The following is a 23,682-nucleotide window of genomic DNA, read 5'->3' as shown; positions in this document are numbered from 1 at the left end:
CTTTGAGCTGTGGGAGTGAGACCCACGCAGGCACAGGGAGAATGTGCAATCTCCACAGGGACAGTGACCTAGGGTCAGGATCGAACCCGGGTTCTTGGTGCTGTGCTGGTTACTATATTTTAGTGACCTGTGTACCTGGACCTACATTTCTTTGGACCTCCAATATGCCGAACCTTTCGCTATTTAAATAAAATTCAGATCTATCCTTTTTTGTTCCAAAATGGATGACACCACATCGACTTGCAATGAAATACATCTGCCAGTTTTGTTCACTCACTTACTCTATCAATGTCTCTTTTAATTTTATGCTGCCAACAAAGCACCACAAATGTGTCATTGGCAAAGTTACTCAAGTCATTAATAAATATACATTTATGTATGGATTAGCTCCAGCACAAATCCTCGTGAGACACCACTAGTCACTTCCTTCCAATTCAAGTGACATCCTTGTTCTGTCTTCTACTGCCTAACCAATCCCCTAAGCAGGTCTATAATTTTCCTTCAATTCAATTACCTTACATTTTAGCTAACAGTTTTCTATTTGGAACCTTATCAAATTGCTTCTGGAAGTCTGTACAAACTACATCCATGACATTCTACTGTCTACTATATTAGTTACTTCCTTCAAAAATTCCACTGGGTTCAGTAGGTATACCCTACCCTTTACAAATCCATATTGTTCCCTCTGATCACCTCAAATTTCTATAAGTGCTGAGTCACTTTGCTCTTAAGTACATATTTCAATACCTTTCCCATAATGTTAGTCCAACAGGTCTATCATTTTTCAGGATTTCTTTCCCCCTATCCCCTTCCTTCAATAATGGAGTTACTTTTACAATTTTCCAATCTAAAAAAGGGATAATTCTTGAAATAGACTGTGGTTAAAGCATCTGTAATTCTCTCATCTATTTCCTTTAAAACCTCAAGGTGAAAACCATCAAGTCCTGAGGATTCATCAGTCTTTCGTGCCATTATTTTTTTAATATGGTTTTCTTGAGAGAGAAGAGATTGGAGCCATTCAAGAGGTGATCATCCTTTAGTTCCCTATATAATGTCTAATTGCTTACCATCCAGTCAGTGGAATGACTATGCTATAATTGTTGAATGTTATCCTGACCATCTACATTTCCTGCCTCCCTCACCCAGCATTACCAATTTCATTATCCAGCTCAGTCTTAAAGATCAGGGTTAACTGTTAACTGAACGAATCATGCACATCAACGTTTAGCAGAGTGGCAGTAAATTCTTCTTTAATGGAAGAGGAAACGTGGCGGATTGCTATGGTATAATGTAATTAATGTTCCTGGAGGACTTGTCAGATTAATGTTGCTAATAAAAAAAGTCTGCATCCAATTTCAATTGAAAAATCAAATATTTTTAGGGGCAGCACGGTGGCGCAATGGTTATCACTGCTGCCTCATGCCGCTGAGGACCCGGGTGCGATCCTGGCCCCGAGTCACTGTCCGTGTGGTATTTGCATATTCTCCCCGTGTCTGCATGGGTCTCACCTCACAACTCAAAAGATGTGCAGATAGGTGAATTGGCCATGCTAAATTGCCCCTCAATTGGAAAAAAAAGAGAAATCAAATATTTTTATGCGGGAGGGTTGCAGAATATAAAGTGCTTGTTAAAGAAATTACAAACTTTTTTTTCATACAGATACTCACATTGGGGAACCAAGAACCTCCACCAGATGGTAAAATGCATGAAGAATACATGAAGATTATTAGCCTTTTAATTAAGATCAATTAAGTCATGCTCTGACTCTTTAGACATAATTAGACAGAAAATGCTTCCCCACCTTTTGGCTAAGGTGAGCGCGAGGTCAGGTGTAATGCCTGGATCTGGTATGTCTCTCTTGTGGGGACTATGAATTGGATTCAAGTTGAATCGTTTTTTGGAGCAGGCAAGGAGCTGGATTAGGGGGTTGCCCCTGTCCACTCTCTGAGCTCTGGCTTTGTAACTCTGATAAAGTAATAAAAGAAAACAGGAAATATAAAGACATCTTACCACCTCCTCCATGCCCTGGCTGAGTACAGCTAATTCAGTAGACTAGGGACAGAGCTCAAGACTTTTCTGGTCTCGTGCTGGACAGCACTTTACCAGCTGAATGAGTGGAGATAGGGGGTAACAGATTGGTTTTCTTTGCTGCCTTCAATTAGGGCTGCAATACTTCACCACTGAGCAGATAAGCTGTGAAGTGCCAGCAGCGACATGTAGGGCAACCTTTCTTGGGCACAAATCCTGCCAATTTTTCCAATCGGTTTCTTTCAGCATTAGATGAGGCCCTTTATCCAAGTCAAGGATTTGCGATCCCTCAGGGCAGTGGAGATAAAAAAAATGATAAATGTTGTAAATCTAGAAATGAACAGAATAGTGGATATACTCGGCAGGATCAGTCAGAACTGAGAGACAGGTTGAAGTTTTAACTAGACTCCATCCCGAGCAGTACTGAATGGAAAAATCTAGGTCAATTTCTATCTTGACCTGGGGCGCGATTCTCCGCTCCCGCGCCGGTTTGGAGAATCGCCTGGCGCGCCATTTTTCCCCGCGACGCCGGTCCGACGCCCTCCCGCGATGCACCCAAGCGGCGAGAATGGCTCCGTCGAGTTCTGCGTGGCGCAGGCCGGAGAATCGCCCGGGACACCCAAAATGTCGATTCTCCACTACACCCGCTATTCTCCGGCCCGGATGGGCCGAGTGGCCTGCCCAAAACGACAGCTTCCCGCCGGTGCCATCCACACCTGGTCGCTGCCGGCGGGAACAGCGCGGGAATGCTGGGGGGGCGGCAAGGGGGATTCTTTCACCGGGGTTGCACTCAAAAGGGGTCTGGCCCACGATCGGTGCCCACTGATCGGCGGGCCGGCCTCTCTGAAGGAGGACCTCTTTTCCTCCGCGCCCCGCAAGATCCAGCCGACATCTTCTTGTGGAGCAGCCTCGGGGAGGACGGCAACCACGCCTGCGCGGGTTGGCGCCGGCCAACCCGCGCATGCACGGGTGACGCAGTTAGGCGACGGATGACGCGGCGCCGCTTTTATGCGGCGCCAATGCCCGGCGCGCGCTGACGACGCTGCTTTAGCGACACGCCCCCCGAGTTTCTCGCGGCCCCGATCCTAGCCCATTTTCAGGCCCTGAATCGGTCGAGATCGGGGCCGTTTCGCGCCATCGTGAACCTCGACGGCGTTCACGACGGCGTGGGCACTTAGACGCGGGAGCGGAGAATCGCGCCCCTTGTCTTTGTGTCATGCGAGAGTCCCTTTGAGAAAAGTGTGATTTATCAAATGGCTGCAGTGATGTCATTGTGTGGGTGGAGCTGGAATGTGATTCTGCTTTTTACTTTTGTTTTGAGCTGGAAGCTGTTTTCGGCTCTGTGTTTTAATTTCACTTTCAGTTGGAGAGCTGCATTCAAACCAAGCAGATGTATACTGGTCTCTCTCTCTGTATGTTAAACAAGGTGTTTAGATCACTTGATCATTTAAAAGTGATAACTGTTCTCTGTAGAGAATTCAAACCTACTGTCTTTGTTAAAAAGTGTTTTGCCTTATGGACGTTGTCAGAAAATTACTAAGGGTTACCTATAGAGTACTGTATCTTTTTGGGGGGTTATCAGTGTTGGTAGTTGGTAAGATGCTTACTGTGGGTTTATAAAATGTTAACTGGATTCACAGAATAAACATTATTTTGTTTTAAAAATACTTTAGATCTCTGTTGCATCACACCTGTAAAGTGGGCTCTTGTGCTCCCCATAACCAAAATCTGTTAAAAGTTGTGGGTCAGGTGAACTCCATGATATACTTTGGTGTTCTCTAAACCCTGGCCCATAACATTTGACTATCTATTTTTGGCTATTAGCCCATTGCCTGTCTTTCAGAATGCAAGTTAGGTACTCTGCAAAGATTGGGGCAATTAGCAAAGAAAACCAAAAGCAATAGAAAAATAATTTACATTTATATTCACATTCACAGGACATCCCAAAGGATTATTTTGTGAAAGAAAATCACTGTTGTTTTGCCAGGATAATGTTGTGTTCCCCAGGGGCATGGACTGGGACTTCTGCTTCTCACTGTTTTAACCATGCCTTGGATGGTGAGAGTTTTATGTTGAACTTTGTAAATGGCACTCAGTTGGAAGCACAGTAAATCAGGCAGATTGCAGGAGGAAATTGCAGTAGGAAATTACAGAGGGACATACATAGATTAAATAACTGGGAAGATCTCCGATAGATGGGGTTCACAAGGGCTGGATTGTCATCTTTCAATGGAGGTGCAAATTGGGTCATAAAACTTTAAAAATTTCTACAGTGCAGAAGGAGGCCAATCAGCTTATCGAGTCTGCACCAACCCTCCGAAAGAACACACTACCTAGACCCACTCCCCCGTCCTAACCCGTAACCTGCATATCTTTGGACTGTGGGAGAAAACTGGAGCACCAGGAGGAAACCCATGCAGACATGGGGAGAACGTGCAAACTCCACAGTCACCCAAGGCCAGAACCCATGGTTCCTGGTGCTGTGTGGCAGCAGTGCTAACCACTGTGCCATCCTTAGTTTTTCTTCCAGCAAAAAGAAACCTTCCTTTCCTTTTTGATCGCATGTCATTTTTGTGTGGCATTTGGGCAGTTTGGGAGGGGTACAAAAAGTATATGCACCTCTCCCAAGGTTGAGGTCCCCATTGTGAGGACCAAATAAAAGTGTCTTTCTTTCTGTATTTCCTCTATTTTCGTGTGCTGGTGTAGGTTTTATAAGCTGCCCAGAAATGTACTTCCTTGGAAAGTATCTGACCACTGTCTGCTGAGGAGTCAGGAACCTTCAGGGCATAATCCAGCTGACTTGAGGGCCCTCGCAGATTGGGGTGCCATTTTGACTGGCTACCCTGATCTCTCCCCAACCTCCGCCCTTTCAGACCCACCCCATTTTTGCCGTCCCCCCACTTCCCTCATCTTCACAACTTTGGGGAGGCCTCCAGGAACCCCCCTCATCCCACCGCTATCTAGTATGAACGGTGCGGCCGTTGAGTACCAGGTGCTGGGTGAATCGGCGAATGTATATTTAAATGAGCCGTTATGTAGATCTGGATCACGCCCAAAGAGGGCAAGATCCAGATCACAGTGCCTCGTGACATTCCGTTGAATCTCGCGAGACATTTTGAATGTCGCGAATCGTGCGAGGCCTCTCGCGAGATTCAACAGCCTCGTCCGGACAAGGCCGCTGAATCGTGCCCTCAGAAAGGTAAGTGTAAAACATTTTTAAATGTCACCATTTGATGCTGTATTGTCATGTAGATGTGTTTTTAATGCATCATAGGAACCTGCCCTGAAAAGGTACGTTGACCCTTGCATTGATCAGTATTGTATAATTGTTGCTGTGCATTACAGTACTTTTCCAATTGTCAAAAGTGACATAGGTTCACCATTAAAAAAAGGATATTGTGGTGGTGGGGTGCTCTTGAGCACCATGATATGAAGACGGGCTTTTTCCGATCTCCTGCCCAGAGCAACTTTATATGGTTTTGAAGAAATTGACATCTCCCTTGCCAATTTGTCAATTTAATTTGTTTCGTGCCCAAGCTTTTCTGTGTTCTGGCTCTATTTTTCTTTCGCCAGCCTTAACTGCTGTTTTTTCATCATTGCATCCCCCAACTCAATGAAGGAAAACACCGATGGGGCCCATCAAGCCTCAGCATTGCCAGTGCCTGGCCATCTGACGGAGGAACTCCCCAACACGGAAAACGCAGTTCTTGTTGTTATAAGCTTCTTTCAGTTCAGAGGATGCATTTTGTATTGACCAAACTTCGTAGTCAGATTATTACTGTCCTTCATTAATTCAGTCAATGCCATTTGCGCTTCATGTAGGTCGTGCCTTGCCAGTCTTGTGCACTCCGCCAACAACAATTTGGACAGAGTGATGCAACTTGCGAATAAAGTGGTCTCGTTCTCATCTTTAGTCGACTAATTAACGGCTTAAATAGAGACCTTGAAACAAGATTTAGGTTTCATTATTAAATTCCATTATTATGACACGTGTGGGCCCTTGCTTTTGATTCCTTTATTTCCCATTTCTTTTACTTTGTGATTATCATTTTGATCCACGGATGTTTAATGGACATATTTCTTTAGGTTTAGCAGAGGAAGTGAGGAACTCAAAAATGGCAAAATGGTACACTGTGATAATGGAGATTTAGCTTTTGAACAGAAAAACTCAAGACTTTCTGGCACCAGAGAGATCCGAGGGATTTGGTTCGATTGGTTGGCTGGTGGCCAATGAATTAGTCAAAGGCTGTATTCTGCCTAGCGACAGGCGGTGATTGGGATGGTTTTCAGATAAACCAGCAAGGGACAGCCAGGTCCTGGATGCTGAGAGAAGAGGATGTGAGCTGCTAGCTCCCTCTCTCTTTCTCCAGAAATGCTGCCCAACTGCTATTTTCTGAACCTGAGAGATTTTTGAGATTCTACAGAGAACACTATTACAGTCCGATAGCAAAAACCTCCAACTGAAGGTCTAGACTGTGGAAAGGTGTACTGGAAGACATCCATCTGAAAAGAGACTTTTATCCTTTTTACTATTTGTTTTATTTTATCTTTACACCCCTCTTTCCCCTCTGTGTTTGTCTGTCTTGTGTGTGAATATAGAGGGTGGAGGGGAGTTAAAGAGAGGGGAATACTATTTTGGGCCCCATATCTAAGGAAGGATGTGCTGGCCTTGGAAAGGGTCCAGAGGAGGTTCACAAGAATGATCCCTGGAATTAAGAACTTGTCGTATGAGGAACGTTTGAGGACTCTGGGTCTGTACTCATTGGAGTTTAGAAGTATGAGAGGGGATCTTATTGAAATGTACAAGATACTGAGAGGCCTGGATAGTGTGGTCGTGGAGAGGATGTTTCCACTTGTGGGAAAAACTAGAACCAGAGGACACCATCTCAGATTAAAGGGACGATCCTTTAAAAAAGAGATGAGGAGGAATTTCTTCAGCCAGAGGGTGGTGCATCTGTGGAACTCTTTGTTGCAGAAGGCTGTGGAGGCCAATTCACTGAGTGTCTTTAAGACAGAGATAGATAGGTTCTTGATTAATAAGGGAATCAGGGGTTATGGGTGAAGGCAGGAGAATGGGGATGAGAAAATATCAGCCATGATTGAATGGTGGAGCAGACTCGATGGGCCAAGTGGCCTAATTCTGCTCCTACGTCTTATGGTCTTATGGGAATATCCTGTCTAGGGTAATCTTCGTTTCAGCAAGAAGCGCACCGCATACTAAACGGTCACACAGCATGTCACCGAGCGGTGTGCCAAACTCAATGTTCTGCCATTTGGTGGAGTCTCCCCGGGTCTCTGACAGCCAAATTAAACTTGTGTTGCTGTAGTATGATTGAGGGTCTGGGGTTGAAATGCTCTCTGATCAATGTCACCAACTGGTCGAACGACATTGTCAAGAGCCTCTGGGGATGTAGATTGTAGGAGAGGTTGTAGACCTGGGGCCCACAAACTGTAAACAGAATGCCTTCTGTTTATCCTCCCCTGTTATTTCATTTGCTGTTAAAAAAAAAAGTAACGGAGCCGCTCAATATACTGGCTCCAATCTTCGGCCCCTGGTTGAATGGGTCATACTTCCCAGTCATGGGCATTTTTCACTCACTGTTTTATGATGCCATTGACGCTTTTCGCTTTCTCTGTTTCTTTTGGAGGCTTTTCCCTTCCCCTACAAATTCTGAACTACTGAGGACTTGCAATCAATCCTGTTTACACTTGGCTAATGTGGTGGCCCGAGGCAATACTAGGGAGACTTCCAATACAAAGGAACACGGGTTTATTGGTAACAAATAAAGGTCAACTATAATCAGGCACAGAGTCACTAAACAGGTGTTCACTCCCCAGCTCCAGGCTCTACTCTGCCCAGGGCCCCACGCCAAGGGTCCCGAGCATTTTCCCCGTTGGTCGGGGTTCGCTCACTCCCGCACAATAAGCCCCGAGCTGGTCATGTGGACTGCAATGGCTCACCCTTCAAGGGGTTGTGCTACCACACTTTTACTTGGGGAAGGGCTGACTTTGCAGAATTTTTCCTATTTTTGTTCCTTCTCTTTTGTCTTTCCTATCCTTTTCTTAATTTGGTTGCTCTCTAAGTAGAGGTTGTCAGTTTGTGATTTGCTTCAACTAGGTTGCCTCAATTTGATCAGTTAATAATTCTGCCCCTGATATAACTGTATCCACTATTTGGGCAACAGTCCAGATTTAGGGCGGGATTCTCCTGTTACCCCAGCCATGGACCCTGCAGCACTGCCGTTTTTCTGGCCTCAGAATGTTTCATCCCACTGAGGCCACATTCAAGAAAGATTTCCTGCTGGTGAGCTGATCTCGCTAGCAGGGGTGGCTGCTCGCAGATCAGGGCTCCATTTTGAATGGCAGCCCCGATCTTCCGCCCCAATCTTCTCCTCACCCGTGCTTTATTGAACCCCCCTTCATGCCCCCCAACCTTATCGACGGCCCTTGGTAACCCCCTGCTCCAATGGGCAAGGTCCCCCCGACCCGGGCTTGAACCCTGGAAACGCCAACCTGGCAATGCTTGGATGACATTGCCAAGGTGCCAGGCTTCCAGGGCACCAATGTGCCCTCTCCCTGACAACACAGAGGTCTCTAATGGCCTGAGAGACCCCCCCCCCGAGATGCTGTTATGCCTGATCCACATTTGTGTCGACCAGTACTAAATAGCACCCTGGTGAAGTCTTGCAAGCACGGCCATTGACTCCCGGACACCGGGTGAATTTGGCATCTGGGTATTTAAATATGCCTAATGCAGATCTGGATCATGCCGAGCAATCACTTGACCAATCAATTTCCTCTTTTGCTTGGAATAAAAAACACCCTCAAATTCATAAAATCTTTTTGGAAAGACCAAAACGTCAAGGAGATCTTGCTTTGTCAGATTATTTCCAACATTACAAAGCTTATCTATTGGGTTAACTTATTTTTATGCAATGACCTAACCTGTTTGGACAATTATGAAACATTACTCTTGCCTTCCTGCCTGTCCTGTTACCTTATCACGTTTGTGATTACTACCTAGTATGAATCGTTATATACAAATTGCATTGTGTTCAGCTCCTTAAAATATGGTACCAATTGAGAGACCACTGAATTTTAAGTCTGTTCTTCCCTCTATTCCTATCCATTCTAAGTCGTCCCCCCCCCCCCCCCCCCCCCACCTTCTCTAATTGATTCATCCTTCCATATTTGATCCAGATTTTGTTTGAAATCTTTTAAAGACCTTGGCTGGGATTCTCCCCTATCCGGCGGGGCGGGGGGTCCCGGCGGGATGGAGTGGCGTGAACCAGTCTGGTGTCGGGCCGCCCCAGAGGTGCGGATTTCTTCGGAACTTTAGAGGCCAAGCCCTCACCTTGAGGGGCTAGGCCCACGCCGGAGTGGTTGGCGCGCCGCCGGCCGGCGGGAAAGGCCTTTGGCGCCACGCCAGCCGGGGCCGAAGGGACTGCGCCAGTCGGCGGACGTCCGTGCATGCACGGGAGCGTCAGCGGCGGCTGACGTCATCCCCGCGCATGCGCGGGGGGTGTCACTTCCGCATCAGCCAGGCCACCGTGGGGGCACCCCCCGGGGCCAGATCGCCCCGCGCCACCCCAGGACCCCGGAGCCCGCCCGCGCCGCCAGTCCCACCGGTAACGTAGGTGGTTTGATTCACGCCGGCGGAACTGGCATGACAGCAGCGGGACTTCGGCCCTTCGCGGGCCGGAGAATCGCCGGGGCGGGGCCTGCCGACTGGCGCGGCGCGATTCCCGCCCCGGTGCCGGAGAATTCGGCAGCCGGCGGGGGCAGGATTCACGCCGCACCCCGGCGATTCACCGACCCAGCGGGGGGTCGGAGAATCCCGCCCCTTTTCTCTGAGAGTACGTCTGCTTCCTCTGATTATCTAGTAAGAGAATATGGTCTTCCCAAGTATCATTTTTGTTAGATACCTGCAGATGTGCAGATTTGCCAGTAAACGGTTTGCTTCCTTCCCTTCGACACCTCCTGTCAGACCCATTTATCTTTGCTTAGGTGCTAATTCTATTTTAAGGGGCTCTGTTTCACGCATTTATATCATTATTCAGAAGGTCTGTCTTTGGCTAAGATTAAGACATCTTGGGAATGAGACTTAAATACTAAGCTGTCCAAGGGTCTCTGGAGGTCGATTGTTTCCAGGTTGCAATTTTCATCTCTGTGTATTTGACGTGTTTTGCTTCAATTGAATGTTCTTCATTGGCTCTATCTTTCTATGGCTAGACTCCTGAGGATGTACTCTGAACTGGATCTTGCAACACTCTTTCATATATTTTGGTCATGTCCAAGTCTGGCTATTTTCTAGTCCTCTGTGTCCTCAACTTTTTCATTCATGTGTGGAAAATATATTGATATTGACCCCCATCACTGGTATTTTTGGGATAATCCCAGAAGAGATAGCTGTAGATCACCATCAATCAGACGCCTTGGCCTTCGCCTCATTGCTTGCACATCAACGTATCCTATTCAATTGGAAGTCTGCGGCTCCACCTTCCCGTTTTCAATGGGTGAAGGAGATGACAATGTTTCTTAAACTTGAAAAGATTAAATATACCTTAGGCTGATCAATTAAAAAATTGGATTCCGCCTGGTAAAAATTGTATTCACTATTTTGACAACTTTTTTTCCTCTATGATTGAATAATTCAGTCGATTCTTTTTTTCCCTTTATCTATTTTTCACCCCTATTTTTCCCTAACTTTTCCTTTGCCTGTACTTTACAATACACCTTTTTGTACATTTTTGTAAAAAACAATAAATAAAGTTTGAAAAAAAGTGCCACTTTTTAAAAATGTTCTATCCGCTTCTACTGTCATGTTTGTGATGTTCTTTGCTTTCTGAATGATGGCTTTGAAATGTATTGTCTCACAAAGAACATCAAGCTTAGTTTTGAACAAAGATAATTCATTCACACTACAACTAAATAGATTTGACTTGCTTGCTAAGATATAAGATTCACTAAAACTATGATTCAAATTACAGAGCTCCTGATAACATGACTATTCTCTACCTCGCCTATCATCCTTCTCCCCGAATCAAGAGTATCACGTGATCCACGTGTATGCTTTTGATGGCCATCTAGTAGTTGGATGTAGTTACAGTAAATTGTTAACACTTCATTATTCTTTTTTTAAAATAAACATTTTATTGAGGTATTTGTGGTATTACAACAACAACAAAATGAACAATGTACATGAAACTATAAACATAGTGCAAAAGCCGTCTCCCTCCCTTACAGGTCCCACCTTTAGTAACCCCCTACTCTAAGCTAAACTAGCCCCCCCCCCTTTCTGCTGACGATTAATTTTCCGCGAAGAAGTCGATGAACGATTGCCACCTTTGGGCGAACCCTAACAGTGACCCTCTCACGGCGAACTTGATTTTCTCCAAACAGAGAAAGCTAGCCATGTCCGATAGCCAGGTCTCCGACTTCGGGGGCTTTGAGTCCCTCCAAGCTAATAGTATCCGTCTCCGGGCTACCAGGGAAGCAAAGGCCAGAACGTCTGCCTCTTTCTCCTCCTGGATTCCCGGGTCTTCCGACACCCCGAAAATCGCCACCTCTGGACTCGGTGCCACCCTTGTTTTAAACACCGTGGACATGACATCTGCAAACCCCTGCCAAAATCCCCTAAGCTTCGGACATATCCAGAACATGTGGACATGGTTCGCTGGTCCTCCCGCACACTTTGCACACCTGTCTTCCACCCCAAAGAACCTGCTCATCTGAGCCGCTGTCATGTGAGCCCGATGAACGACCTTGAATTGTATCAGGCTGAGCCTGGCACATGTTGTGGACGCGTTGACTCTACTCAACGCGTCTGCTCATAGACCATCCTCTATCCCTCGTCCCAGCTCCTCCTCCCACTTGCGCTTCAGCTCCTCGGTCTGCGTCTCCTCTGACCCCATAAGTTCCTTGTAAATGTCAGAAACGCTCCCCTCTCCTACCCACCCTCTGGAATCTACCCTGTCCTGAATCCCCCTTGGTGGTAGGAACGGGAAGGTTGACACCTGTCTACGTAGGAAGTCCCACCCCTGCAGGTACCAGAATTTGTTTCCCCTCGCCAACCCAAACTTCTCCTCCAGCACCCTCATATTCGGAAAGCTCCCCTCTATAAACATATCCCCCATCCTCTCATTCGCTGCTCTCCGACTTATCCGGAACCCCCCATCCATACTTCCCGGGGCAAACCGGTGATTATTACAGATTGGGGACCAGACCGATGCTCCATCTGCTCCCACATATCTCCTCCATTGCCCCCAAACTCTCAGGACCGCCACCACCACGGGGCTGGTGGAGTACCGTGCCGGCTGGAACGGCAGAGGCGCAGTTACCAATGCCCCTAAACTGGTGCCCTTGCATGAAGCCGCCTCCATACACTCCCATGCCGACCCTCCCCCCACCACCCACTTCCTGATCATGGCTATATTCGCCACCCAATAATAGTTACAGAAGTTCGGCAGCGCCAGCCCGCCCTCTCCCCGACTCCGCTCAAGCATTACCTTCCTTACTCACGGGTTCTTGCCCACCCAAACAAAGCCAGTGATCACTTTGTTGACCCGTTTAAAAATGGGGAGACACTGAAATACAAACAGCTAATGACAACGGAAGCGCGTCCCATCTGCGAAAATCGTCCTTCATTTGGTCTACTCGTGGGGCCAGATTTAATTTATGCAGCCGGTCCCATTCCCGCGCCACTTGGATGCCTAGATACCTAAAGCTTCGCCCTACTAATCTAAACGGCAGCTCCCCCAATCGCCTCTCCTGTCCTCTCGCCTGGACCGCAAACATCTCACTTTTCCCCATATTTAGCTTATACCCCGAATACCGGCCAAATTCCCCTGGAATCCTCATGATTCCTTCCATCCCCTCTATTGAGTCCGATACATACAGAAGCAGGTTGTCTGCATAAAGTGAGACTCTGTGCTCCCTTCTCTGCGTCCATTGCGACCACTACCTCCACCTCCCTACCTCACGGGGGCATCATGATCACGTTTAATAGCCTTCTTATATTGGCCACCAACTGCCTACCCTTAACAAACCCCGCCTGGTCCTCCCCAATAACGTCCGGAACACAATCCTCAATCCTGGAGGACAACATTTTGGCCAGCAGTTTGGCGTCCACATTCAACAAGGATATCGGCCTGTAGGACCCACACAGCTCCGGGATCTTGTCCCGCTTCAGGATCAGCGAAATCGTGGCCTGAGACATCGTTGGGGGCAGCACCCCTCTCTCTCTCGCTTCATTGAACATCTTCATCAACAACGGTCCCAATATCCCAGAGAACGTTTTATAGAACTCCGCTGGGTAACCGTCTGGCCCCAGGGCTTTACCCGACTGCATGGCCTTCAGGCCCTCCACTATCTCTTCCAACCCGATCGGGGCCCCCAGTCCTTCTACCAGCTCCCCGTCCACCTTTGGGAAATTCAGTCCCCCTAAGAAGTGCCTCATCCCCTCCGGCCCAGGTGGGGGTTTCGACCCATGCAGCTGTAAAAATCCCTAAACGCCTTATTCACCCCTGTTGAATCTCCAACCACGTTCCCATCTCCATCATCTACTTTCCCTATCTCCCTGGCTGCCTCCCTCTTTCTAAGCTGCTGTGCAAGCATTCTGCTGGCCTTCTCTCCATGCTCAAAGATCGCCCCCCTCGCCTTTCTCAGCTGCTCCACCGCCCTCCCTGTGGTTAACAAGCCGAACTCCGCCTGTAGCCTCCGCCGTTCCCTTAAAAGCCCTGCCTCGAACCGCATACCTCCTATCGATCTATAGTATCTCCTTTACCAGTCGATCCATCTCTGCCCTGTCTACCTTCTCCCTGTGGGCCCGTATATAGATCAGCTCCCCTCTAACCACCACCTTCAGTGCTTACCAGACCACTGCTGCTGAAATTTCCCCTGTATCGTTGACTTGCAGGTAGTTCTGAATACATTTCCTCAGCCGCTCGCGCACCCCTTATCAGCTAAAAGTCCCACATCTAGCCTCCAGTGCGGGCGCTGGTTACTGTCTTTACTAACCTGCAGGTTAACCCAGTGCGGAGCATGGTCTGAGATTGTGATCGTCGAGTACCCGGTGTCCACCACCCCCCGTCAGTAAAGCCCTGCTCAGAATAAAGAAATCGATCCGGGAGTACACTTTATGCACGTGTGAGTAGAAAGAGAACTCCTTCACCCTCAGCTTCCCAAATCTCCATGGGTCCACCTCTTCATCTGCTCCATGAACCCTTTTAGCTCCTCAGCCATTGCTGGCATCCTGCCCATTTTTGAGCTTGACCGGTCTAAACCAGGGTCAATAACTGTGTTAAAGTCCCCTCCCATGACCAACGTGTGCGGGTCCAGGTCCTTCCCAGCATCCTCTTTATAAACTCCACATCATCCCAATTTGGCGCATACACATTAACTAATACCACTTGCCCCCCCTCCAGTTTCCCATTGACCATAATGTACCAACCTTCCACATCCGAGACTATTCTACCTGCCTCAAACACCACCCGCTTATTGATCAGGATCGCGGCACCTCTAGTCTTTGAATCTAGTCCCGAGTGAAAGACCTGACTGACCCAGCCTCTCCTCAATTTAATCTGGTCAGCTACTCTAAGGTGCGTCTCCTGCAACATTACCACGTCCACCTTCAGTCCCCTCAGATGCGCGAACACGCGTGCCCTTTTGACCGGCCCATTTAGCCCTCGTACATTTTCTGTGATCAGCCTCGTTGGGGGGCTCATTGCCCCCATCTTTCGCCGATCAGCCATCCCCTTTCTTGGGCCAGCCTCCAACCCGTGCTCCACGCCTCTGCCGGCCCGCCCCCAGGCAGACTCCGCGCCCAAACTCCTCTCCGTCCTTTAGCACAAGTCCCTCCCTTGTCAGCAGAACATTTCCCCCCCCCTCCCCCCCCTAGTAACAACACAATATAACTCAACCCCTTTGATAAACCTAACATATGCACACTTCCCACTACGCTTCTGTGAGCTAGCCCGCCTAGCTAGCTTGGTGGCCCCCACCTCTGGCGCCGAAAACTCTGCCACCTATTGTTTCCTCCCCACCCTGCTCATACATACATATTCCAATGACAAACTATCCCAACACAATTGCCAACAGAAAAAACAGGAAGAAAATAAAAAGCCGCTAACAAAGATCAAGTAAGAGATCCAAAATCAAAACAAACACACCTCCATCCCCCAACAGTGCAAATGTAAACCTTAACTCACTCAGCACTGCCACTGGTCCCAAATCAATACAGAAGGCATTACAGACAGCTTCCACAAAATGAAAAACGAGAAACTTTTTAAAAAAAAAACATGAGCGTTGCAGCAAAGTTCAAAATTCCGCCACCAGCCCTTTCCTTTTCGCGAAGCCCAGCACGCCCTCAGGCAACTCGAAATAACAGTGCTGTTCCTCGTACGTGACCCAGAGATGGGCCGGATACAATAGTCCGAACTTCACCTTTTTCTTAAAAAGGGTCGACCTGATTTGGTTAAAGCCCGCTCTTCTCCTGGCCACCTCCGCACTCAGGTCTTGGTAGATCCACAGGATACTGTTGTCCCATTTACAGCTCCGTGTCTGCTTGGCCCACTGTAGAATGTGCTCCTTATCCAAGTACTTGTGGAATCTCACCACCATTGCCCTCGGGGGATCTTCCATTCGCGGCTTCCTCGCGAGTGCTCTGTGATCTCGGTCTACCTCCAAGGGTCGGGCGAATGCCCCACCCCCAGCAGCTTCTCAAACATGTCCGTGATGTATGCCCCAGCGGTCCGCTCCTTCGGACCCCTCCGGGAGCCCAACAAGTTCTGCCGGAGGGATCTATTCTCTAGGCCCTCCACCTTCTCCAGGAACTTCTTCTGCTGGTCTCACAGCATCCCCACCTCCAACTCCACCGCAGTTTGATGTTCCTCCTGCTCAGCCAGCGCCTTCTCTACCTTCTGGATCGACTGATCTTGGGCATCCAATCTAAGCTCCAGCCGTTCAATTGACTCTTTTATCGGGTCCAAGCAGTATCGTTTCTGCTTAGCGAAGCCTTCCTGAATAACTTGCATCAGCTGCTCCGTTGACCACTGGGTCAACAAGCCAGAGGTCCGGTCCTCCGCCATGCTTTACCCCGCTGCAGCTTCAGCTCAAGCCTTCTCTGTCTTCTGTTTCTGCCTTTACCTCCTCTCCATGCACCGATGTGGGAATTCAGTACACAATTGCCTCTGTCATCAATTTTTCAATTCACTGTTTGCACTGAGTGCTGAATTTGGTGCTTTTTGAGTGCGATAGTGAGAGTTTGGTGACCGAGGGAGTTAGGTGAGGAGGGAGTAAGGTGCTCCTTTCATTTTGTTTCCGACATTTCCGCAAAGAGTGCGAAGAGAGCCAGGAATTTACAGAAAGTGTAGCTGACTGGGAGCAGAGTCGGAGATCTAGTTAGTCCACACAGCTGCTATATTCTGGAAGGTAAGAGGGGATGGAGGCTAGGCCAGTTACATGCTCCTCCTGTAGGATGTGGGTGGTGAGGGATACCACCGGTGTCCCCACTGACTATACCTGCGGGAAGTGCACCCAACTTCAGCTCCTCAAAGACCGTGTTAGGGAACTGGAGCTGAAGCTGGATGAACTTCGGATCATCCGGGAGGCAGAGGGGGTGATTGAGAAGAGTTACAGGGAGGTAACCACACCCAAGGTACAGGACAAGAATAGCTGGGTTACAGTCAGGGGGAAAAAAACAGGCAGACAGTGCAGGGATCCCTCGTGGCCGTTCCCCTTCAAAACAAGTATACCGTTTTGGATGCTGTTGGGGGGGATGACCTACCGGGGGAAGGCCCTAGCGGTCAGGTCTCTGGCACGGAGTCTGGCTCTGGGGCTCAGAAGGGAAGGGGGGAGAATAGAAAAGCAATAGTTGTAGGAGATTCAATGGTTAGGGGAATAGATAGGAGATTCTGTGGTCGCGAGCGAGACTCCCGGAAGGTATGTTGCCTCCCGGGTGCCAGGGCCAGGGATGTCTCGGATCGTGTCTTCAGGATCCTTAAGGGGGAGGGTGAGCAGCCAGAAATCGTGGTGCACATTGGTACCAACGACATAGGTAGGAAAAGGGGTGTGGAGGTAATAAACAAGTTTAGGGAGTTAGGCTGGAAGTTGAAAGCCAGGACAGAGAGAGTTGTCATCTCTGGTTTGTTGCCGGTGCCACGTGATAGCGAGGCTAGGAATAGGGAGAGAGTGCAGTTGAACACGTGGCTGCAGGAATGGTGTAGGAGGGAGGGCTTCAGGTATTTGGATAATTGGAGCGCATTCTGGGGAAGGTGGGACCTGTACAAGCAGGACGGGTTGCATCTGAACCAGAGGGGCACCAATATCCTGGGGGGGAGGTTTGCTAGTACTCTTCGGGAGGGTTTAAACTAATTTGGCAGGGGAATGGGAACCGGATTTGTAGTCCAGCAACTAAGGTAGCCGATATTCAGGACGCCAAAGCATGTAATGAGGCAGTGGGGAAGGGAACACTGACAAAGGAGAGTATTTGCAGGCACGGAGATGGGTTGAAGTGTGTATACTTCAACGCAAGAAGCATCAGGAATAAGGTGGGTGAACTTAAGGCATGGATCGGTACTTGGGACTACGATGTGGTGGCCATCACGGAAACTTGGATAGAAGAGGGGCAGAAATGGTTGTTGGAGGTCCCTGGTTATAGCTGTTTCAATAAGATTAGGGAGGGTGGTAAAAGAGGTGGGGGGGGTGGCATTATTAATTAGAGATAGTATAACAGCTGCAGAAAGGCAGTTCGAGGAGTATCACCCTATTGAGGTAGTATGGGTTGAAGTCAGAAATAGGAAAGGAGCAGTCACCTTGTTAGGAGTTTTCTATAGGCCCCCCAATAGTAACAGAGATGTGGAGGAACAGATTGGGAAACAGATTTTGGAAAGGCGCAGAAGTCATAGGGTAGTAGTCATGGGCGACTTTAACTTCCCAAATATTGAGTGGAAACTCTTTAGATCAAATAGTTTGGATGGGGTGGTGTTTGTGCAGTGTGTCCAGGAAGCTTTTCTAACACAGTATGTAGATTGTCCGACCAGAGGAGGGGCAATATTGGATTTAGTACTGGGTAATGAACCAGGGCAAGTGATAGATTTGTTAGTGGGGGAGCATTTTGGAGATAGTGACCACAATTCTGTGACTTTCACTTTAGTAATGGAGAGGGATAGGTACGTGCAACAGGGCAAGGTTTACAATTGGGGGAAGGGTAAATACGATGTTGTCAGACAAGAATTGAAGTGCATAAGTTGGGAACATAGGCTGGCAGGGAAGGACACAAGTGAAATGTGGAACTTGTTCAAGGAACAGGTGCTACGTGTCCTTGATATGTATGTCCCTGTCAGGCAGGGAAGAGATGGTCGAGTGAGGGAACCATGGTTGACAAGAGAGGTTGAATGTCTTAAGAGGAAAAAGGTGACTTATTTAAGGCTGAGGAAACAAGGTTCAGACAGGGCATTGGAGGGATACAAGATAGCCAGGAGGGAACTGAAGAAAGGGATTAGGAGAGCTAAGAGAGGGCATGAACAATCTTTGGCGGGTAGGATCAAGGAAAACCCCAAGGCCTTTTACACATATGTGAGAAATATGAGAATGACTAGAGCGAGGGTAGGTCTGATCAAGGACAGTAGCGGGAGATTGTGTATTGAGTCTGAAGAGGTAGGAGAGGTCTTGAATGAGTACTTTTCTTCTGTATTTACAAATGAGAGGGGCGATATTGTTGGAGAGGACAGTGTGAAACAGATTGGTAAGCTCGAGGAAATACTTGTTAGGAAGGAAGATGTGTTGGGCATTTTGAAAAACTTGAGGATAGACAAGTCCCCCGGGCCTGACGGGATATATCCAAGGATTCTATGGGAAGCAAGAGATGAAATTGCAGAGCCGTTGGCAATTATCTTTTCATCCTCACTGTCAACAGGGGTGGTACCAGGGGATTGGAGAGTGGCGAATGTCATGCCCCTGTTCAAAAAAGGAACTAGGGATAACCCTGGGAATTACAGGCCAGTTAGTCTTACTTCGGTGGTAGGCAAAGTAATGGAAAGGGTACTGAAGGATAGGATTTCTGAGCATCTGGAAAGACACTGCTTGATTAGGGATAGTCAGCACGGATTTGTGAGGGGTAGGTCTTGCCTTACAAATCTTATTGAATTCTTTGAGGAGGTGACCAAGCATGTGGATGAAGGTAAAGCAGTGGATGTAGTGTACATGGATTTTAGTAAGGCATTTGATAAAGTTCCCCATGGTAGGCTTATGCAGAAAGTAAGGAGGCATGGGATAGTGGGAAATTTGGCCAGTTGGATAACAAACTGGCTAACCGATAGAAGTCAGAGAGTGGTGGTGGATGGCAAATATTCAGCCTGGATCCCAGTTACCAGTGGCGTACCGCAGGGATCAGTTCTTGGTCCTCTGCTGTTTGTGATTTTCATTAATGACTTGGATGAGGGAGTTGAAGGGTGGGTCAGTAAATTTGCAGACGATACGAAGATTGGTGGAGTTGTGGATAGTAAGGAGGGCTGTTGTCGGCTGCAAAGAGACATAGATAGGATGCAGAGCTGGGCTGAGAAGTGGCAGATGGAGTTTAACCCTGAAAAGTGTGAGGTTGTCCATTTTGGAAGGACAAATATGAATGCGGAATACAGGGTTAACGGTAGAGTTCTTGGCAATGTGGAGGAGCAGAGAGATCTTGGGGTCTATGTTCATACATCTTTGAAAGTTGCCACTCAAGTGGATAGAGCTGTGAAGAAGGCCTATGGTGTGCTCGCGTTCATTAACAGAGGGATTGAATTTAAGAGCCGTGAGGTGATGATGCAGCTGGACAAAACTTTGGTAAGGCCACATTTGGAGTACTGTGTACAGTTCTGGTCGCCTCACTTTAGGAAGGATGTGGAAGCTCTGGAAAAGGTGCAAAGAAGATTTACCAGGATGTTGCCTGGAATGGAGAGTAGGTCCATTAAGACCATTAAGGTTGAGGGTGCTAGGCCTTTTCTCATTAGAGCGGAGAAGGATGAGGGGCGACTTGATAGAGGTTTATAAGATGATCAGGGGAATAGATAGAGTAGACAGTCAGAGACTTTTTCCCCGGGTGGAACACACCATTACAAGGGGACATAAATTTAAGGTGAAAGGTGGAAGATATAGGAGGGATATCAGAGGTAGGTTCTTTACCCAGAGAGTAGTGGGGGCATGGAATGCACTGCCTGTGGAAGTAGTTGAGTCGGAAACATTAGGGACCTTCAAGCAGCTATTGGATAGGTACATGGATTACGGTAAAATGATATAGTGTAGATTTATTTGTTCTTAAGGGCAGCACGGTAGCATTGTGGATAGCACAATTGCTTCACAGCTCCATGGTCCCAGGTTCGATTCCGGCTTGGGTCATTGTCTGTGCGGAGTCTGCACGTCCTCCCCGTGTCTGCGTGGGTTTCCTCCGGGTGCTCCGGTTTCCTCCCACAGTCCAAAGATGTGCGGGTTAGGTGAATTGGCCAATGATAAATTGCCCTTAATGTCCAAATTGCCCTTGGTGTTGGGTGGAGGTGTTGAGTTTGGGTAGGGTGCTCTTTCCAAGAGCCGGTGCAGACTCAAAGGGCCGAATGGCCTCCTTCTGCACTGTAAATTCAATGATAATCTATGATTAATCTAGGACAAAGGTTCGGCACAACATCGTGGGCCGAAGGGCCTGTTCTGTGCTGTATTTTCTATGTTCTATGTTCTATGTTCTATGTTCAAGTCCGGGTAGAAAATCGGGGGAAAAGGTCCAAAAGTCCGACCCGAGCGGGAGCCACCAAATGTGCGACTTACTCCTTCATAGCTGCAACCGGACGTCCACCCTTCATTATTCTTAAAATATACATATTGTCACAATGTTCCATGCTGTGATTTAAATTGAGTGACAGCTCTGGCTGTTTAAAAAGGTTTGCTTTTGAAAGTTGGAAAAGGTTTCTGCACCAGCTTCCTTCCATTCATTGACAGGTGCTCTGCTTTGAAATGGAAATGGGACAACATTCTGTCAGTTTCAGTCAATGTAGTTGGAAGTTTTTGTTTTGACAACTATGAATAGTTGGCTGGGTTTTAAAAACTGTATTGGCTTCAGGTTAATAGGTGATCTATTAATCCAAGAATGATTGAAACTTTTAATAACACAATATGGCTTTGATGTAGTTTCTTATTTGTTTACAAACCTAATAGCACTTAAACGATTATGGGCGCGATCTACCGGCCACGTCACGCCCGAACGGGAACAAGACACGGCCGGTAGAAGTCTCCCGTGGGCTTCCTGGCAGCCAGAACGCCTCGTGAGAGGAATATTTTCTAGCAGGTTAATTGTATTCGCCAATTTAGCTAAATTCTTAGTTCAATTTTGACTGCTGAAAAATTTTCCTGTAGCCCTAGGAGGAGTGAGGGTTGCAAGAGAGTGAGCTATTTTAAGAGGTAGTAATTATACAAGTAATAGAAGATATTATTCCTAAATAGTGAAAATGAAAATCGCTTATTGTCACAAGTAGGCTTCAAATGAAGTTACTGTGAAAAGCCCCTAGTCGCCACATTCCGGCGCCTGTTCGGAGAGGCTGGTACGTGCTGCTGGCCTGCCTTGGTCTGCGTTAAAAGCCAGCTATTTAGCCCAGTGTGCTAAACTAGCCCCAGTTATTCAGAGTGAATAACCCAAGGTGATCATATCACTTTCTCCTCCCACCTACTGCATACAAAACCTGAATGCATTCATCAATACATGCACAATTAATAGGTTTGAGCTTGACAGATCATTAGCTACACAGGGTACACCCAGCTTGAGACCGGTCTCATTTGCAATTTGTTCATTAAGCACAGAGAAACTCTCCTATACTGACTCCTGGAGTTAGTGTCCCCTTTATCACACACTGATCCCCACTGTCACTATTAACATTTAAAATGTTGACACCAAGTTAATATCTAATTATCAGTATTAGTTATAAATCTTCATCATCCAACTGGAGTTGTGTCTGAGGAGAGGACTTTAAGATGTATCCCGTTATGGTCAAATGCTGATCCAAGTCTGTCACTGGCTCTGGTAATGGCTGTTGGTTTGCAAAGCTTTGGCACTGAGAGATCAAATAGGCCCAATGACGGTTACAAATGCATATACTGAAAAGCAAGTCAGAATGTTTAGGGCTGTACTTACAATCTGATCTCACCCATTGACAGGGCGCTGGTGATCCATAACAAATCCAACGTCTTAAATGGAACCAAGACAAAGCTGATGTTTGCTGGGAGATTTTTTGCACTCTCTGGGTACATGAAGTGGTGTGTTGTGCGGCTGCCCACGTCTGTTTCAAAGCCGATCGTTGGAGCTTGGTTCATTCTGTAACAGATGGGCACTTTGAGTTTACTAACATTAACCAAAAAGCCGCTCTCATAAATCCTTCAAATATAAGCCAGAGGGATACTAAAGGTGAAGTTAGATTAACACAGAATGATTCACATGGAGCTTACATCAAAAATGCCATCATGAAACCTTCCAGCTGAGAAGTCTGTTTTGAATCAAGCTTGAGCTCACAAGTGGCAAGTAACATTCGTGCCACATGAATTCCAGGAAATTAATTTCTCTCAATCGACCATCATCAATAATCTGTGGCTCATCATTGACCAGAAACATAACTGGACTATTAATACTCAGGAAGCTGAGCGGTAAGGTGGATGCAGATTTATTTACGGTCACAAGAAGTCTGCACAAGGCAACAAATATATTTACAGAGTACAATCCTGGTTGGGACACCAACATGCTGGTCCTTGTCTGGGCCGGCCTTTACACTGGGTTCTTATGAGCTCCAGTTGGGAGGGCCTTTGCCCACTAGGGGGGAAGCTCATATTCCACTGGTCCCATGGGGAGATCAATTAGGGTATCCCCGTGGACCTCGTGAGGGTTATTACAAGGACCAACCACATAAGTACTGTGGCTATAACAGCAGGTCAGAGGCTGGGAATTCTGCCGGGAGTAAATCATCTCCTTCTTGCTCAAAGCCTTTCTATCCTTTACAAGGCACAAGTCAGAAGTATGATGGAATACTCTCCATTTGCCTGAATGAGTGCAGCTCTAAGAATACTTAAGAAGCTCAACACCATCCTGGAAAAAGCAGCCTGCTTGATGATCACCTCATCCACCATCATAAACATTCACTCCCTCCATCACTGTCACATAATGGAGACGTGTGTACCATCTATGAATTGCCACTTTGGTGAAGTGCTTGAGGCCTGTGACTGCCCACTGAGCAGAAATCCAGCAGAAAGGTAGCCTCAACTTATTCCCAACACGACAATTTCTCCAAGCTGATTAAGCAGAAAAATAGGACTGTATGCCACATCCACAAAAGATAAATGTCTGTGATTGAGCCGAAAATTAGATTCTCCTCTTTCCCTCACTGTACAAAAAAGACAATTCTTTTCTCTGAGGCCCAACGACCCCTCCCTACACACTTCACAACGATACAAACACACACGGAACAGCAAAATTGTCCGCCTAGTTAGAACATCCTGATCCAGCGAGTCAAAACATCAGCTTTGATGCAACACAATAGATTGTGATGGAAGGGGCACTCAATGTAACACAGGCCCTTCCTGTTACGATGAGATTCCTTGCCTGTTCAAGGGAAGGGAACACCTCCCTCTCCTGAGCTGGTTTTTCAG

General features: G+C 47.4%; 1 protein-coding gene across 3 annotated transcripts in view; it reads right to left on the bottom strand.

Annotated features, from left to right (window-relative positions):
* Positions 1-23,682, bottom strand: part of st3gal2 (ST3 beta-galactoside alpha-2,3-sialyltransferase 2) — a 345,283-nt gene that overhangs the window by 12,919 nt on the left and 308,682 nt on the right. For all 3 annotated transcript variants that reach the window (XM_072518611.1, XM_072518613.1, XM_072518612.1), the window contains one exon: positions 22,181-22,360. In XM_072518611.1, coding sequence (XP_072374712.1) covers positions 22,181-22,360 — 180 coding nt within the window. The remainder of the gene's footprint in view (positions 1-22,180; positions 22,361-23,682) is intronic.

The sequence above is a fragment of the Scyliorhinus torazame genome, chromosome 10 (genome assembly GCF_047496885.1).
Source record: "Scyliorhinus torazame isolate Kashiwa2021f chromosome 10, sScyTor2.1, whole genome shotgun sequence".
Classification (NCBI taxonomy): Eukaryota; Metazoa; Chordata; class Chondrichthyes; order Carcharhiniformes; family Scyliorhinidae; genus Scyliorhinus; species Scyliorhinus torazame.
The sequence above is the reverse complement of the archived record's forward strand: the minus strand, read 5'-3'. Positions and strand labels throughout refer to the sequence as shown.